We start from the raw sequence: 18,629 nt of genomic DNA, 5'->3' as shown, positions 1-18,629 counted from the left end.
ATTGTGTGGTTCTCTGCAAATAGGCTCTCATTAAACTTTGACAAAACACAGTATATACAGTTGCTCACAGTAAATGGAATGACACCATTAATAAATACAGACTTCGATCAGAAATCGATAGCTAAGGTAGAATATTCAAAATTTCTAGTGTATGCATTGATGAGGGGTTGAACTGGAAAAGACACACTGAAGATCTGCTGAAACGTTCGAGTTCAGCTACTTACGCTATTAGGGTCATTGCAAATTTTGGCGATATACACCTCAGTAAATTAGCTTACCACGCCTATTTTCATTCTCTGCTTTCGTATGGAATCATATTCTGCGGCAACTCATTATTGAATAAAAGAGTGTTCGTTGCACAAAAGCGTGTAATCAGAATAACTGCTGGAGCTCATCCAAGATCATCCTGCAGACACTTATTTAAAGAGCTAGAGATCTTCACTGTAGCCTCACAATATATATATTCACTTAGGAAACTTGTTATTAACAATCCGAACGAATTCAAAAGTAATAGCAGTGTACATGGCTACAACACTAGGAGAAAGGATGATATTCACTACTGAAGGTTAAATCTGGCTTTGGCTCAGAAGGGGGTAAAAGTTTTTGGTGACTTACCTAACAGCATCAACAGCCTGACAGATAGCCATATGGCATTTAAAAGGAAATTAAAAGAATTTCTTAATGGCAACTCCTTCTACTCAAAATGTGAATTTTTGGATATAGTAAGTGGGTAATTTCCCCAACCCCCACAAAAAATTAAAAATATTAAGTGTCATGTAATATTTTGTGTACTGTAATATCTTATATAGACACCTTTCATTAACCTGACACGTTCCACATCATTACGAAGTGTCGTATTCATTATCTATGGAACAAGTACTAATGTAATCTAATCTTTGGCTACAAAACCCCATTTTTTCAAAATAATCTCCGCCGAATATGACGGCCTTACGCCACATTACTTGGAGGGACTGTATGTCCGCTTGGTACCACAAAACTGCTCGATGTCGCAGCCAACGTCTTCATAGCCTCCCCACCACCAACGTGCTGCTTCCTGCGGAATCCCTTTTTATTGGGCCAAACAGATGGAAATTGGAAGATGTGAGTTCCGTGCTGTTAGGTTGTATGGGAAAGTACGATCCTGCAGGTACAAAACTTTGAGTACCCCAACTGGTGGACGAATGCTTCAACATAACCAACAGAGACGTCAAGTTGAACTGCAAGGTGTTCGTCTGTGATCTGTCGATCACCTCGAATGACAGTATGCGCACGTTGCAACACTGCAGGAGTCATAGCTGTGTGCGGCCGTCCGGCACGTGGAAGATCGGAGAGGCTTGCGCGACTTTGTTGGACAGACGCCTCGCCCAAAGACTCACCGTGCTTTTGTTCACTGTCATGCCATCGTAGACATTCTGCAAGCGCCTATGAATATCCCCCATGCTCTCTGCTTGGAACACTCCTCAATTACAGAAGGCATTTTGAACGTTGCGTATGGCGCCGCCTCCCATTAGTACTTCATCGAACTATAGGGACTGGAGCGGGAATATTCCATCGTCGCTTGCAAAAAATTCGCATTTTTCAGACGAAACTGTTCGAGAAAAAAGTGTGTTGCATTACTTATTGAATTCCCTTTGTAATTTATACATGTTTGATAAGTCTCCATGCACTGAGCTGGTTTTATGCTGTGCTCCATTTTTTTCCTATCTAGTGCTTTCACTTTCATCTCTACGGAACTGCTACACTGGAATGGATAAAAGATGGCTCAGAAAGGCTCATTTACTAGTCAAACGAACGTAGTTTTTCGTCTCTTAGCCAAGTAAATTTTCAGAGTTGAAACCAACAAGCTGCTTTTTTTTTTTTTTTTATCAGGAACCACGAGTTTCAAAAAATGCCTATTCAGAATCTTGGAAGGACAATACAAGATTTTGTGCCACACATTTCAGCAGTTTTGGAAAACATAAGCCATAAGCTAAGGACATCAGGTCAATTTAGCTAGTCACTATACAAGGTATGCACCTTCTATTCGATTCCTGAAAGTTGGAATGCTGAGTTCTTCACAATTCTAACTGCCAGTAACAAAAAGTAATTAAAGTAGTGATGGTTAGCATCGTTTCAACCAGAAAATTACTTCTAAAATTTATTTGTTGCAATGGAATACCTATTAATGTTCTATTTGTACTGAAGACTAAACAGTAAACTATGGATACGTGAATGGAAATACACAGGAATATATATCTATTTGGTACTCTATAGAACTCATAAATATTTTTTCGTTAAAATTCATTTTAGATGCCATTTTCATTGACAGTTGCTAACTTTGTTGGACAGCATAATAATTAAGGCCATAAACTAATATTACTGATATGAAACTAATGATATGTGATGTGAACAAACACATTTCATGAATGTTTTTTAAGTCGTTATAAAATGAATTTTTACTACTATTTCTATTTTCAAAGTTTGGTAGTTCAGTGGCTTCGGTATATTATATTATATTGTTATGATTATTATTGTAAGTGTTCATTTGTTCCCTCTGAACACTACTTAATTTTTTTATTTGATTTTAATGTTGCTAATGTTATGGGCAGGAGCCACCCGTTTTAAAAATATTCTTCCTCATATTAGTTATATCAAAATTTTTCGGGGTCTTGAGGTACTACGAGTAACAGCCTGCACTTAATATGTAATAAGTATCTACACATGTGGTCAAAGATATATTTTAATCTGCAGTTGCACAGTGGAAGCACTCTACAGCTGTCGGATGTAATGTCAGACAAGGGACTTGAGGGCAAGGAAGAGCCACTCTGTTGTTGATGGCCATTTGGTCAAGACGTTTGCATAGCCGATGTATTTAATAATTATGTTTTGCACAATTCGAACTTTTATTCCACTTATCGTGACAAATATTCAAATATAACACTTATTGTGTTAAAAAGTATACTAGAACTTCATAGCACCCATCTCCAAATAAACACTGCATGAAGTTAACTTCAAAAAGTTCACCAAAAAATTGAGATGGACTTGCACTCTCTGATAGCATCAATGCCTGTAGGCTTTGAAACCGGTTATCAATAGCAATGCATGGTACTGTTCTCCGGTCCCTGTTGGCTAGTATTTTGTGTATGAATAGTACACCATTTCTTGTAGATACATTGTACCATCGACGCTGAGACGCTATCAAAGCTCCGCAGCTTCATTCTACGGCTGTTGATGTTTTTAAAAGAATCGGCAATCCGATTCATCGATATTTAAAAACTATCATCATCGGCCGTTGATATATCGACGAAAAAAGTATTGACGTACAGACCTATTAAAATATCGGCTGTACATTGCAAATATACTCCCAGTTTTAGATCAGTGTATTTTTAAATATTGGTTTATTATTATATATTCTGTACGTCAACAACATAGTTGTCTGCCTACCCCCCTTAGAGCAAGAACTGAAAGGAAAATGAAGTACATTCACGCTTCGCGATTAACCACTATGCTGAGAGCAGTAACTGAATGTTAGTGGCACAATAAAAGTTGTCCGATGGGTCTGTCGTTCGGTTTCGTCACATACTGGATTCGTCCGGAACATTTCACACCGACTTCCCTGTTCTTTTTCTTTTATTTCTGTAAACAGCAGTGACTTCGCAGCCGTAGTGTGAAAATTGCGTGGTGAAGTTAAACGTTGCGTTTTCTTTTTTTTTCTTTTTTTAAGAACGCGTATATGAAGAAATAGGGCACTAGTTCCATTAAAAACTGTTTTTTTAGCGGAACTGGTGTACTATTTCTCCACATCGAAACTCTTGTTATTCCAGTCACCCTCCCCCTCCCCCAGTGCCATCGGATTTCTTGTTTGTGCCACCTGTATTTACTTCACACAGTCAAAGAGAAAGACTGGACGTGATGGGAGCTCAAAAAATAGTAAGACTCCTTCACACAGTTAAAGTAAAATTATGTTCGGCCACAATTTCATATCTTTTTCGACAATTACGAAAAAATATAATATAAAATATCGGCACTCGTTGCTGCCAGTTCGACTACCTTTTCGATGCCGATATATCGATTTTGCGCATGTAATGTATCTCCCATAAATTACGATATTCATACGGAAAAATATCGATATATCGATATTTGGTCAACAGGCCTAGTTCATTCACGGTGTGGTCGAGGGCACGATTGCTCCTTTCTGCAACTCAGTCACGTCTCCACACCGACCCATCACACTGAGCTGATTCCATGCAAGCGACTGGCATATGGGCGCCACTCCACAGCAGACTTACGTCAGCAGTGGAAGGTCACATACGTGACTGGTATCAGAACTATACTATCTACAGAGTTCCAAAGCGACTAGTGTACCTTTTTGGGGGAGTAAGTAATATTTTGTCCTGGGAGCTTAACATCGCCGTAACCGAGTACTTCCTGTCTCCATTTTTTTAAAACGCTCTACGCGAGTGGCACTGACCTGGTGGACGCCTCGAGGTCGATGGGCTGGCCGTCCTTCTTCCAGACGAGCGTCGGCTCGGGGTGCCCCTTGGGCGGCCCGCACTCCAGCAGCGCCGTCTCGCCGGCCGCCACGCGGGTGTCCTTGGGCTCCGGACGGAAGTCATCTCGCAGGACTGCAACACACAAGCCAGGCCAAGCTCACACCAGCTCATGTCTTATATGCATAATGTCTTTCTATAAGAAAGGCTCTGAACTGGTGCTACGATATCCAGTTTGCAGAAAATAGGGACTTATGGACTGCTAGCTTAAAAGGTCGACGGGAGAAGGACTTAAAAATCAGGACATAAAAATCAATAAAAAAGGCTTTATAAAATTTCAAACGTTAGGTAAATACATACTTACAACATATTATGTTTTGTAGTAACGCGAAATATGGGAGCGAGTGTCACAGAAATGATACAGGATTTGGGCTGGACATCATTAAAAGAATGGCGTTTTTCGTTGCGACGGAATCTTCTCACGTAATTCCAATCAGCAACATTCTCTTCCAAATGCGAAAATATTTTGTTGACACCGACCTAGATAGGCAGAAACGATCATCACGACAACGTAAGTGAAATCAGAGCTCGTACGGAAAGATATAGATGTTCGTTCTGACCGCGCGCCATACGAGATTGGAATAATAGAGAATTGTGAAGGTGGTTAGATGAACCCTCTGCCACGCACTTAAATCTGATTTGTAGAGTATCCATGTAGATGTAGGTTATAAACGAAATTGCTACACTGCTACAACAGTAGTAAAAAGTACTGTCCTGTTCAAAAAATGTTCAAATGTGTGTGAAATCTTATGGGACTTAACCGCTAAGGTCATCAGTCCCTAAGATTACACACTACTTAACCTAAACTATCCTACGGACAAACACATACACCCATGCCCGACGGAGGAGTCGAACCTCCGCCGGGACCAGCCGCACAGTCCATGACTGCAACCCCTACACCGCTCGGCAAATCCCGCGCGACTACTGTTCAGCAAAAGTACCAATAAAAGATTTCCGGCACGCTTCTGCAAAAATCAACAAAGCTCTAATACTAATTGGTGTGACACTAGAAGTCTAGGGCAGTCAATGGCAAAAGTAGAAAAGGCGACGTTGAAACTCTCTTCAGAAAACAATGTCTTGGCGGTAATAATACAATCACGGAAGCCATGGGGCTGAGCGTTTTCGAAACGTACATTTGAACATATGCTGACAAGTCCCTTTAGTTTACTGGCTAATCGCGACATCCTGGCCTACAGTTTTTTTAACTTTCTTGGTTACTCAAAAGACGGAACACTTGGTGTCCCGCGGAAGGTTTGTGTGTTACGATTCAAGATATCCCTAAAAATCGAGACAGTCCGCAAAAATCGAGACATCTGGCGACATTATTCTGGGTAGACAAAATCACACTGTTCGTGTATTTTATAAAGGTTACTTGCGTTTTTTTTTCGCTACGAATATTTTTAAAATCTGGACGGATAGCGTGCAGGATTAAAACAGCAATATATGATGTTCATCATTTAAATTTAAAAGTTAAGAGTTTAAAGGGCAAAAATTGTGGAGGGAGACCAAGCCTAAAATATTCTATGTATTCTATTCTATGTTAACCGGGGGCCTAGAAACGACGGAGGGTCTCCGTCCCCGCCGCAGCCGCAGTGGTCCACAACCCCACGACGACTACCAGAGTCCACTTCACCCCTCCGCCGCCCCGCACCGAACCCAGGGCGGATTCGTGCCGGGGACCAGGCGCTCCTTCTCGCCCGGAAACCGTGCGTTAGACCGCACGGCCAACTGGGCGGGCAAGCCTAAAATATAGTAAGCAGATTCGGAGGGACGTAGAATCCAGTAATTATGCAGAGATTTAGAGGGTTGCAAGGGACAGACAAGCATGGAGAGTTGCGTTAAATCAGTCTTCGGACTGCAGACCACAAGAATAACAACTTTAAAACTACACTGGATAATAACAACAGGTATTCAACATGTGACAAGTTAATTCAAAGTAGATTTTACGAAAGATGTGGATGCCATTGGAGGAAGTTTAGTGTGTATCCTGGTTCACAGAGAATCCTGGTTCACAGAGACGAAGTCCCATACCCAGGTGTAACGAAACTTTTGGACTCCGTATGGAAGGAAGTTATTGTTTCAGACTAATTATTCGAGCTTGGCATGCGTCATTTTTGGAAATAAGTAGTTGTCCACAAGCGGGGTGGGCGGGGGGGGGGGGGGGGGGGGCGTCGCGCCCATCTGTTTCAGACGCCTAACGTCAACAAGGAACGACAGGCGTCAGCAAAGGGAGCGAGAAAATCAGTGCGTATGACAGCCAGAAAGTTAAATGACATGATCAACAATGCACAAAGTCTTGCCTAAGAGCTAACGTCGTAATGCCTGGTAGGTACGGCTGTTTCAGACACTAAATCCGGCGGAGAAACCTCAGCGCGAACAGATTCCAGCGGACATGCTGGCCAGGATTGACACAAACAATGCATTTTTGGCAAAAAAAATTGTTTCTCTGATGAGTCAAAGTTTTATGTGTCCGACAACGTGAACTGTTATAAAGTTTGTATATCGGGATGAGAGAGTCTTCATGCTAAACGTGAAATTGAAAGTAACTGGCCGAAAGTCAGTCTGTGGTCCCAATGTGTGCACAATCATTGGTCCATAATTTTTCGGCGAGCCCGCGCTCATCAATGATGTTTACATGGATACGTAACAGGAGTTTTTTGTGTGACAATTGGAGCACCTGTAATCTGATGCCATTCCCAGCAGGATGGGGGCACCATCTCACTGGTCCCTTAATGACCATAAATTTCTGGATGAAAAGTTTCTGGCTAACCGGTTTGGACGAAATGGTGTGACCGGTCGACCGCTAAGGTCACCTAACCTCACACCACAAGACATCTCGCTATGGATTTTGTAGATGATCAATATACCAAATCAAAGTTACAGACCTACAGGACTTGATGACATGCATTCGCAGTGCATTTGAACGTGTCGTCGTGGATTTTCTGAAGCGTACATAGCGAAAAAGTCATTACCGACCGGACGCAGTTCCTGCCACTAGGGTTGCACACACTGGCATGTACGACTGGAGGAAACTAAACTTTATTAGCTATCCAGTCAAATGTCGAAAACCAGCGGAGTGCACTCTGACCTACTCTTGTATAGATTTAAAGTTATCAGAGTCTAAAGTCGTAAAAATTATTTATGGCCTGTATTTATTTTCCACAGTGTATGATTCCTTCTGAATAAAAGCAACGAAATTAGCTGATTTGAAAAGTAAATTCATTATCGAAGGAAAGAATAAGGAAGATTATTGATGATTAACGTCCGTCGAGAATCAGGCTATTAGAAATAGGACTTCTCTCAAACTTTTTTGGATGCGAAACAAATGCAGGGGAGCCTGAGAGAAGGAGAGCAAGGTCGGATAAACATGAGTAACGAAGAAATGTCCCTCAACCAAATTACTGGATGACTGCTTTCGATATGACAGATGCATCTTAAGTGTACGTTATCACGTTGATGTCTTCGGGTCAGTTACACTCCACTTATAGCCACAAGAGGGCTGAACTGTTGTCCATAAATGTCAGTTGCTAGTGCAGTGGCGGAAGCAGAAAAACGTCAAGGGGGGGGGGGGGCGCTAAAGATATCTTGAGCTACCTTAACTTTTACCGTAATAAAAAAATAATCAAGTCATATGCAAAGTTTAAGAAAGTTTTATTTATACTGATTATACACATTATTTATTCATTTTTCAGTCTTAATATTTCTACTTCTGAATGTAAACTAGATTCGTATTCGGCGATTAGTCCGTAGTTATAACGCTATGTATCGAAGGTTCTCTGTACAAGAAAACAGTAGAATATTCGCCACTTTTCTCGAAAAAAGTCAGACAGAATAACGTATCGAGGTCACTAGAATGGTCGCGACTTTTCTCGTAGGTATGTGTTAGCTATCTGTGTGCCAGACAGAAACATATAAAATACGATGACGTGGACGCGCGTGCTACATAGGAAAGTACAACTACTCGATAACTCGATTCTGTCGAGTCGACTGACAAAAGAACGAATAGCGTGCGGTCTGACTGGCGGGGCCTGCGCGGGAGGCAATGCAGGCGGCCCCGCGCACCCCTCATATGTATCTGCCACTATGCTAGTGTTACATTTCTGGGAGCAATTCACAGTGCTCAGTACCTTGCTCACCCCAACAGACGTATGAGAACAAATTCTGTGGCTCGACAAAAACTTGCACTTAAAAAAAAGTCTGAATCATTCCTTTTGTTTTTTTATGTTAATTTAAAGTTGCTGGTTTTTGTTATTAGAAACAATCTTATGTAGGCCTGGTAGATTGTCATGAGCAAACTATGGCGTGCCATCTAACGCAGTCAGTGCATGAAAATATTACAAAATGTTGATACTTTTGTAAAAAATAATTCGACAAGTGATTTACTTGCCTAATTAACCGAGAAATATCACCACATCCCAGCGATGAAATGGACTGTGTTACAAATAACGAAAAACTGTGTACACTCATAATCTATACTTATCATAAACACAAGATTTCACAACAATCAGACAAACTTTGTTTTTCAGCTTTTATTTCCTTGAGGCGCAGGCCACAGTTACAAATGTCGTTGCATACGGAGTCATAGTGCCAAACAATACACAGGTACTGACTCGGTTATCGACTGGAACAACTACCCAGCAGCGTCGGCCGCCTCCCCGTTCATGACAACCTAGCAATCAGCTTATTATAATGTATTCTTGTTCGGATTAATTATGGTTGCTGTAGTTATTTTACGTCACTTTCATATTATTCACTACATTGTCAGACATTTAAATATTTTTACAATTATTGTTTTTATGATAAATCGGTATTTATATTATTGATTTTTTAATAAATTATTATCACTTTTAATTTTCTTTACTGTTATTAATTATTTCGTTGATATCGGGATTTAGCAACGCCCACATGATTTCAATTATTTAACATTGACTGGAATATGAAATTATCGGGCATTATTATTTTATCAAATTATTACGTTCAAGATTTAGATAATGAAAAATTTTCTGAATTTTCTGTCAATTAAAACCGATAAATGTCGCTGCAAAACTGCAGGACAATGCAAAAACTGAGGGCATTACCTACGAAGCATAAATACACACGGTCCAGTCACATTGATGTGACCACCTTTCAAAAGCGTGAATAAACCACCTTCTGCTGTACGAGACGTGCAGGAAGAGTGTCAGAGAGGTGCTGGAAGGTACCGACAGGCATATGAAGCCACGGCGGCTCCAGTGTCGTGGCCAGTTGCGCTATGTTTCTCGGTTGAGTATCCATGGAACGTACAGTCTGATGAAAGTGATCCTACAGAGTCTCGGTTAGGTTTAAACTGGGGGAGTTTGGTGACCAGGGGAGTTCGGCAAACTTATCCTGGTTCTCTTCGAACGACTCACGTGCATTGCAAACTGTGTCCTGGTGGTATATGTCATTGGGGGGGGGGGGGAGGGGGGGGGGGGAGGAAAAGCATTGTGTGTAGTGGTGCACATGGTCCCCAATGATAGATGCATACTTGTGTTGATCCATAGTGCCTTGCACAAGTAAGCGAGCACCCAGTGAACGTCAAGAAAACATTACCCAGACCATAACGCTCCCAACTCCGGTCTGGAGCCTTCCGACAATTGTTGTAGGATGTCTGCATAAAACATTTATCATCCGAAAAGTCCACCTGTTGGAACTCAGTGGACGTCCAGTTACGGTACTGACGTGCAAATTCCAGCCTTCGTCACCAATAAACAGCAATCAACAGGGATACCGTTCCTCACAAGCGACTATTAATCAAACTGCGTGCATATGGAGTATCCTCTCAGTTGTGTGACTGGGTTCGTGATTTCCTCTCAGAGAGGTCACAGTTCGTAGTGATAGACGGTAAACCATCGAGTAGAACAGAAGTGATATCTGGCGTTCTGCAAGGTAGTGTCATAGGCCTGCTGTTGCCGATTTATAAAAAATGGTTCAAATTGCTCTGAGCACTATGGCACTTAACATCTATGGTCATCAGTCCCCTAGAACTTAGAACTACTTAAACCTAACTAACCTAAGGACATCACACACATCCATGCCCGAGGCAGGATTCGAACCTGCGACCGTAGCACCCGATTTATATAAATGATCTAGGTGACAATCTGAACAGCTACCTTAGATTGTTTACAGATAATAAAGTCATCAGACGATCAATTCCAATTACAAAATGATTTAGAGGGAATTTCTGTAAGGTGCGAAAAGTGGCAATTGGCACTAAACAAAGAAAAGTGCGAGGTCATCCACATGGGTACTAAAAGAAATCCGATAAATTTTGGGTAAACGATAAATCGCACAAATCTAAGGGCTGTGAATTCGACTAAATACCTAGGAATTACAATTACGAGCAACTTAAATAGGAAAAACCACGTAGATAATATTGTGGGGAAGGCGAAACAAGGACTGCGCTTTGTTGACAGAACACTTAGAAGATGCGACAAACCCACTAAAGAGACATCCTACATTACACTTGTCCGTTCTCTGCTGGAATATTGATGCGCTGTACGGGAACCTTACCAGGTAGGATTGACGGAGGACATCGAAAAAGTGCAAAGAAGGGCAGCTCGTTTTGTGTTATCGCGCAATAGGGATGAGAGTGTCAGTGATATGATACGCGAGTTGGGGTGGCAGTCACTGAAACATAGGCGGTTTTCTTTGCGACGAGATCTGTGTACGAAATTTCAGTCACCAACTTTCTCTTCCGAATGTGTAAATATTTTATTGACACCCACCTATGTAGAGAGAAATGATCATAATAAAATAAGAGAAATCAGAGCTCGAACGGAAAGATTTAGGTGTTCCTTTTTCCCACTCGCCATCCGAGAGTGGAATGGTTGAGAAGTAGTATAAAAATGGGTCGATGAACCCTCTGCCAGGCAATTAAGTGTGAATAACAGAGTAACTACAGGGTGGCGCACGAAATATGTTACCATTTTGCTTTTGAATATAAACTTTATTGTCAATACAATCTGAAAGGAACATATACTACAATGAAGAGCCGTCCATGGAGATTTGTTCTAACTTAGCACATGCTCAATATGTCCACCATTTCGTTTCCTAACTTCCTTCAAACGAACACTGAAGTTAGTGATTACCCTACGGCACATGTCTTCCGTAATTTCACTGCAAGCTTGAAGAATAAGTCTTCTGAGCTCCATTAAATCACGTGGACGTTTCGGGAAAATTTTTTCCTTTAGGTACCCCCAAAGAGAAAAGTCACATGGATTGATGTCTGGACTACTGGGGGGCCAATTTTGTCTGTCATTGAAGCGACCTGGAAACCTGAGTGAAATGATCCGCATGTCGAAATGCTCGTGTAAAAACTCCAGTAATGTCGCGATACGATAAACCGCAATCGCGATAGGCTACAATCCGACCTTTATCAAAGTCGGAAACGTGATGGTACGCATTTCTCCTCCTTACACGAGACATCACAACAACGTTTTACCAGGCAACGCCGGTCAACTGCTGTTTGTGTATGAGAAATCGGTTGGAAACTTTCCTCATGTCAGCACGTTGTAGGTGTCGCTACCGGCGCCAACCTTGCGTGAATGCTCTGAAAAGCTAATCATTTGCATGTCACAGCATCTTATTCCTGTCGGTAAAATTTCGCTTCTGTAGCACGTCATCTTCGTGGTGTAGCAGGGCCAGTAGTGTATGTATGGGGTTATGCATTAGTTTTGTGTATCGTGTTCTACAATACTGCTTGACACTGGCAGTTACATTATAGCAAGCAAAGACGCGCAAGTAATCACTTACTGGTATTTATTTGTATGTTGTTCAGCTAGAGCGTGCGGTATCTGAAGTGAGCTTTTTTTATGCACTTGCCACTCCATCTTCCATGGCTCATAAACAGCACAATGTCCCGTCGGTTCTGCAGAGTTCTTAAGTTACGATTCTATACTACAGGGAACAGAGGAACGTAGCTACGTCGGGAGCGAGCGGAGAATGGCGACGTACGACTTCCGGCGAGAGCCGGGAGCGCCGTAGGGACGGAATTAGGCGTGGCGAGCTGCGGCCGGCTCGGTGTTCGCGCTGGGCCGTGGCGGGCGACGGCCGGCCGCCAGGGGAACACTTGTCGCGCCGTGCCGGGCTGCACGCCTCCGCGGGAGCCAGCCAGCCGTCGCCCGCGCCGCATTCCGCCGCGCCACAACTCAGCCCGCCAGCACCACAACACACGCTCTGTATCCGGCTCCCGGGACAGCCGGCTTCTGGGCGTATTTCGGGAGGCAGCTCTGCACTCCGTACTAACCTAGACCTTCGGGCCTGCCGCCCTGTAGGACATTCGACTACCGCCCTCTCTGCCCCATGTGTCACTGAAAGGCATGTGATCGGATAGTAGCTCTCGCAGCCGTTGGTGTCGGTATCGTAAAATGGAGCCTGTGATAATTCCAGTTACCTGCTGCCTTTCATGCTTCGCAGATCGATCGTATTTACACTGGAGCTCCGAAGAAACTACACTCCTGGAAATTGAAATTAGAACACAGTGAATTCATTGTCCCAGGAAGGGGAAACTTTATTGACACATTCCTGGGGTCAGATACATCACATGATCACACTGACAGAACCACAGGCACATAGGCACAGGCAACAGAGCATGCACAATGTCGGCACTAGTACAGTGTATATCCACCTTTCGCAGCAATGCAGGCTGCTATTCTCCCATGGAGACGATCGTAGAGATGCTGGATGTAGTCCTCTGGAACGGCTTGCCATGCCATTTCCACCTGGCGCCTCAGTTGGACCAGCGTTCGTGCTGGACGTGCAGACCGCGTGAGACGACGCTTCATCCAGTCCCAAACATGCTCAATGGGGGACAGATCCGGAGATCTTGCTGGCCAGGGTAGTTGACTTACACCTTCTAGAGCACGTTGGGTGGCACGGGATACATGCGGACGTGCATTGTCCTGTTGGAACAGCAAGTTCCCTTGCCGGTCTAGGAATGGTAGAACGATGGGTTCGATGACGGTTTGGATGTACCGTGCACTATTCAGTGTCCCCTCGACGATCACCAGTTGTGTACGGCTAGTGTAGGAGATCGCTCCCCACACCATGATGCCGGGTGTTGGCCCTGTGTGCCTCGGTCGTATGCAGTCCTGATTGTGGCGCTCACCTGCACGGCGCCAAACACGCATACGACCGTCATTGGCACCAAGGCAGAAGCGACTCTCATCGCTGAAGACGACACGTCTCCATTCGTCCCTCCATTCACGCCTGTCGCGACACCACTGGAGGCGGGCTGCACGATGTTGGGGCGTGAGCGGAAGACGGCCTAACGGTGTGCGGGACCGTAGCCCAGCTTCATGGAGACGGTTGCGAATGGTCCTCGCCGATACCCCAGGAGCAACAGTGTCCCTAATTTGCTGGGAAGTGTCGGTGCGGTCCCCTACGGCACTGCGTAGGATCCTACGGTCTTGGCGTGCATCCGTGCGTCGCTGCGGTCCGGTCCCAGGTCGACGGGCACGTGCACCTTCCGCCGACCACTGGCGACAACATCGATGTACTGTGGAGACCTCACGCCCCACGTGTTGAGCAATTCGGCGGTACGTCCACCCGGCCTCCCGCATGCCCACTATACGCCCTCGCTCAAAGTCCGTCAACTGCACATAAGGTTCACGTCCACGCTGTCGCGGCATGCTACCAGTGTTAAAGACTGCGATGGAGCTCCGTATGCCACGGCAAACTGGCTGACACTGACGGCGGCGGTGCACAAATGCTGCGCAGCTAGCGCCATTCGACGGCCAACACCGCGGTTCCTGGTGTGTCCGCTGTGCCGTGCGTGTGATCATTGTTTGTACAGCACTCTCGCAGTGTCCGGAGCAAGTATGGTGGGTCTGACACACCGGTGTCAATGTGTTCTTTTTTCCATTTCCAGGAGTGTAGTATTGGCGTGCGCACTCAGAGATATGTAAACAGACAGAATACGGTGCTGCGATCGGCAACGACTATATAAGACAACAAGTGTCTGGCGCAGTTGTTATAACGGTTACTACTGCTACAATGGCAGGTTATCAAGATTTAAGTGAGTTTTAGCGTGGTGCTATAGCCGGCGCACGAGCGATGGGACACAGCATCTCCGAGGTAGCGATGAAGTGGGGATTTTCCCGTACGACCATTCCACGAGCGTACCGTGAATATCAGTAATCCGGTAAAACATCAAATCTCCAACATTAATGCGGCGGAAAAAGATCCTGCAAGAACGGGACCAATGACGACTGACGATGGTCAACGTGACAGAAGTGCAACCCTTCCGCAAATTGCTGCAGATTTCATTTCCAGGCAATCAACAAGGGTCCGCGTGCGAACCATTCAACGAAACATCATCGATATGGGCTTCCGGAGCCGAAGGTCCACTCGTGTACCCTTAATGACTGCATGACACAAAGCTTTACGCCTCGCCTGGGTCCGTCAACACCGACATTGGACTGTTGATGACTGGAAGCATGTCGCCTGGTCGGACGAGCCTCGTTTCACATTGTATCGAGCAGATGGACGTGTACGGGTATGGAGACAACCTCATGAATCCATGGAGCCTGCATTTCAGCAGGGGACTGTTCAAGCTGATGGTACCTCTGTAATGGTGTGGGGCGTGTGCAATTGGAGTGATATGAGACCCCTGATACGTCTAGAAATCCTGTCTGATCACCTGGATCCATTCATGCCCATTGTGCATTCCAAAGGACTTGGGCAATTCCTGCAGGACAATGCGACACCCCACACGTCCAGAACTGCTACAGAGTTGCTCCGGGAACACTCTTCTGAGTTTAAACGCTTCCGCTCGTCACCAAATTCCCCAGACATGAATATTGTTGAGCATGTCTGGGATGCCTTGCAACGTATTGTTCAGAAGAACTTTTCACCCTCTCGTAATCTTACGGATTTATGAACAGTCCTGCAGGATTCATGGTATCAATTCCCTCCGGCACTACTTCCGACATTACTTGAGTCCATGCCATGCCGTGTTGTATCACTTCAGTGTGCTCGCGGGGACTCTACACGATATTAGGCAGATGTACCAGTTTCTTTGCCTCTTCAGTGCACGAAGGGTATCATATACATCATTTTGCCGGTATACCGTATCTCCCGTTATTTATCAAAAATTATGACTGAAACACTAATGACGAAAAATACACAATTAGTTTCAAGCTATTGTTTTAATTAGAAAGCTTCGTTTTGAAGACATTTTTATAAAGCCAATGTAGAAGGTGCCATCTATTAGCAATCTGTTTAACTAACATGCCCGAAAGCTGTTGCACTTGTTTAGATTCCTTGGGCAATGTACTCTACCACGCGATACCGCTCGTACATGTCGGTGCAAAGAACTCAGAAGGCGCCATCTATTGACAATCTTACATTCTTTAAGCAAGCGTTAAATACTGCACGAATAAACTTAATTACATCAGTGTTCATCATCACAGACAAGTACCGTTTACTTTTATTACTTATTTTATAACGTAATTTACTTAATTTTTACTGATGACCTCAGCAGTTAAGTCGCATACTGCTCAGAGCCATTTTACTTAACTTTAAATTCGTCATTACTTTATAGCCCCCCCCCCCCCATGAACCATGGACCTTGCCGTTGGTGGGGAGGCTTGCGTGCCTCAGCGATACAGATGACCGTACCGTAGGTGCAACCACAACGGAGGGGTATCCGTTGAGAGGCCAGACAAACGTGTGGTTCCTGAAGAGGGACAGCAGCCTTTTCAGTAGTTGCAGGGGCAACAGTCTGGGTGATTGACTGATCTGGCGTCGTGACACTAACCAAAACGGCCTTGCTGTGCTGGTACTGCGAACGGCTGAAAGCAAGGGGAAACTACAGCCGTAATTTTTCCCGAGGGCATGCAGCTTTACTGTATGGTTAAAGTAAAGTATGTGGGAGTTGCCATCGGTGGAAAAGTGCCCGTGAATTTCACTTAACAGTTAACGGTACTGGAAAGCATACATTATGTTTTCCAGAGCAGTGCCTGCCACAAGAATAAAAACATGGCACGACCCCCACAATACTCCAAACTAAACTGTATCATCTGATGATGAATAGCCAGGCGATTTGAAACCGGTCGTGAATAAATAAAAATTGAGGAAAAACGGCGATTGGTTGCAGTAATTCCTGAAACCTTTAAGAAAACAGTCGCAGTGTTCCAAATCCGAAATGGATAGAAGTTTTAAACGCAAGTGAGCTTAGGACCAGCAACTGTAGCGCTTCCCTCGACAGCGCGTCTCGGACCCACCCCATGACTGACTAGCCCTACCGCCACACATTTATGTCTACATGATTATTCAGTGGGACCTGAAGATGAAGCTTTAGGTTTCGAAACGGGTCGTGCAATAAATAGCAAAGTACTAGGAACTGAAGCGGATTTTTTATTCTACCAATATTTTCCACAGTGGTGGATGTTCTTCTGATAAAATATTTTGTTTCAGACCAGTGATGTGTAATGAGAATGATATGAGAACACAGCGAGTAAACAACCGCATTCAGAACTGTAGCGCGGCCGGCTTTATAGAGGTCCGCAAGGTGGCCAGGACCTGCAGTGCTGCGAGGCCAGCGTTGCAGAGGCGATACTAGCGCTAGCGGATGTAGCAGTGCCGTCTAGCGGCGGTCAGTGAGCTCCACACACACCACCTAGAACGAATTCGATACTACCCGCACAACACACAGGTCCTGCAGGGTAGCTGAGATGTCAGAGTTTACCAACCATTTTCATAAGCACCCTCATCCCTATGGAAGCTAGGAGGATCAGATAGACAAGACAGTAAGTTAACATTGTATTGTCATCCAGTTCTGAGCTATGTTTAAGATTTGAAGTCTCTAGCCCATCAGGTAATTAGTTTAAAATGAAATGCAGTATTTGTACTGAACAGATAGGCAGAGAAGAAAGCAATCTAACAAAAACATGTTAAGTAATGGCGCATCCCACAGATAAAGTGGAGTATTGTGCAGTAAGTTGCCTTCTGCAATTGAAGAGGAACAGTGCTGCAACAATCCATACTGTGTTAGTAGAAGTGTGTGTCATACTGTACCATTATAAACACAGTGATTAGGTGGCACAGATGCTTGCAGTGTTATCAAACAAGTCTGAATTATGAAGAACGAAGTGGTAGACCATCTCTGTGTGAGTAACCGAAAATCACAAGAGAAGTGGACTGACACGACATTCTGAATAATTAGATAGGGCGCTGCCTGCTGAATACTGTGGATGCTCAACACCTGTTCCAAAATCCAGTCAAACCCAGGCCGCAACAGAAATGTTCCAGCTGTATCAGATCAAACCCCAATGATTTATTTGGCCGCTTGATCACTGTGGTTGAGTGCTGGTTGTATCATTATCAAAGGAGCAAAGCGAACAGTGGAAACGTGGATCACCAACACCGGAAAATTCGAAGATGTGGCCGACATCAGGCAAGCTGAGGTTGCGTTTTTTGGGACTATCCTGATGTGGTGTGAACGGGTTATACTGATGAGGGGATCAATTGTTTCTTATAATTTTTGCTTTTATTTTGAAAGAATAAGAATTTTGTTGCGTTAAGAAATGTCATCTGAAAGAAGTAAATTTCGAATCCTTTATTAATTGCACTGAATGGTAGAGATGCATAAATCAGAATGATATCCATGTAAAAATGTTGAATTCTGTATTAACTTCACCACACCCTGTAAATGTGATATAATTTTCTCCACAAGTTATTTTCAGCAGCAGAAACTATTGTCTTTGTTTTTACTCTTTACTGTTTTATTTGTTATAAATGCTTGTTTTTTTATAATTACTGTAGGGTGTACTTTTTCATGAAATATTTTCATATTAATGGAATATAATTATGAACCCTTCCTAGTTCATTTCTCGCTTCATGTATACTTTTGTGATCTGTTAAGAAAATTCTTCTGAACAGTTAATGTAAAAAAACTGATACTTAGGCAAAGAAATGGTTAAAAAAGGTGGTTAACTCTCAGACTACAAATTCTTGGATTGTCATATGACTTTTATAAGCCATTTATCACTTCTTTCACCTCTGGCAATGTTTTTCAATGCAAAAAATTGCAAACTGCTATGTGGATTGGAGCCCATGTTAAATTATTGGTCCCCCCAT

At 43.8% G+C, this 18,629-nt stretch overlaps 1 protein-coding gene across 1 annotated transcript in view; it reads right to left on the bottom strand.

The window, feature by feature from the left end:
- The window catches only part of LOC126101353 (protein sax-3-like), a 95,062-nt gene extending 82,381 nt beyond the window's left edge, over positions 1–12,681 (bottom strand). Inside the window, exons 1-2 of the mRNA XM_049912022.1 lie at positions 12,504–12,681; positions 4,451–4,628 (exon numbers count right to left, since the gene is read on the bottom strand). Of these exons, the coding sequence (XP_049767979.1) occupies positions 4,451–4,628; positions 12,504–12,681 (356 nt within the window). The remainder of the gene's footprint in view (positions 1–4,450; positions 4,629–12,503) is intronic.
- Positions 12,682–18,629: the final 5,948 nt, after the last annotated feature.

The sequence above is a fragment of the Schistocerca cancellata genome, chromosome 9 (assembly GCF_023864275.1).
Source record: "Schistocerca cancellata isolate TAMUIC-IGC-003103 chromosome 9, iqSchCanc2.1, whole genome shotgun sequence".
NCBI lineage: Eukaryota > Metazoa > Arthropoda > Insecta > Orthoptera > Acrididae > Schistocerca > Schistocerca cancellata.
The sequence above is the reverse complement of the archived record's forward strand: the minus strand, read 5'-3'. Positions and strand labels throughout refer to the sequence as shown.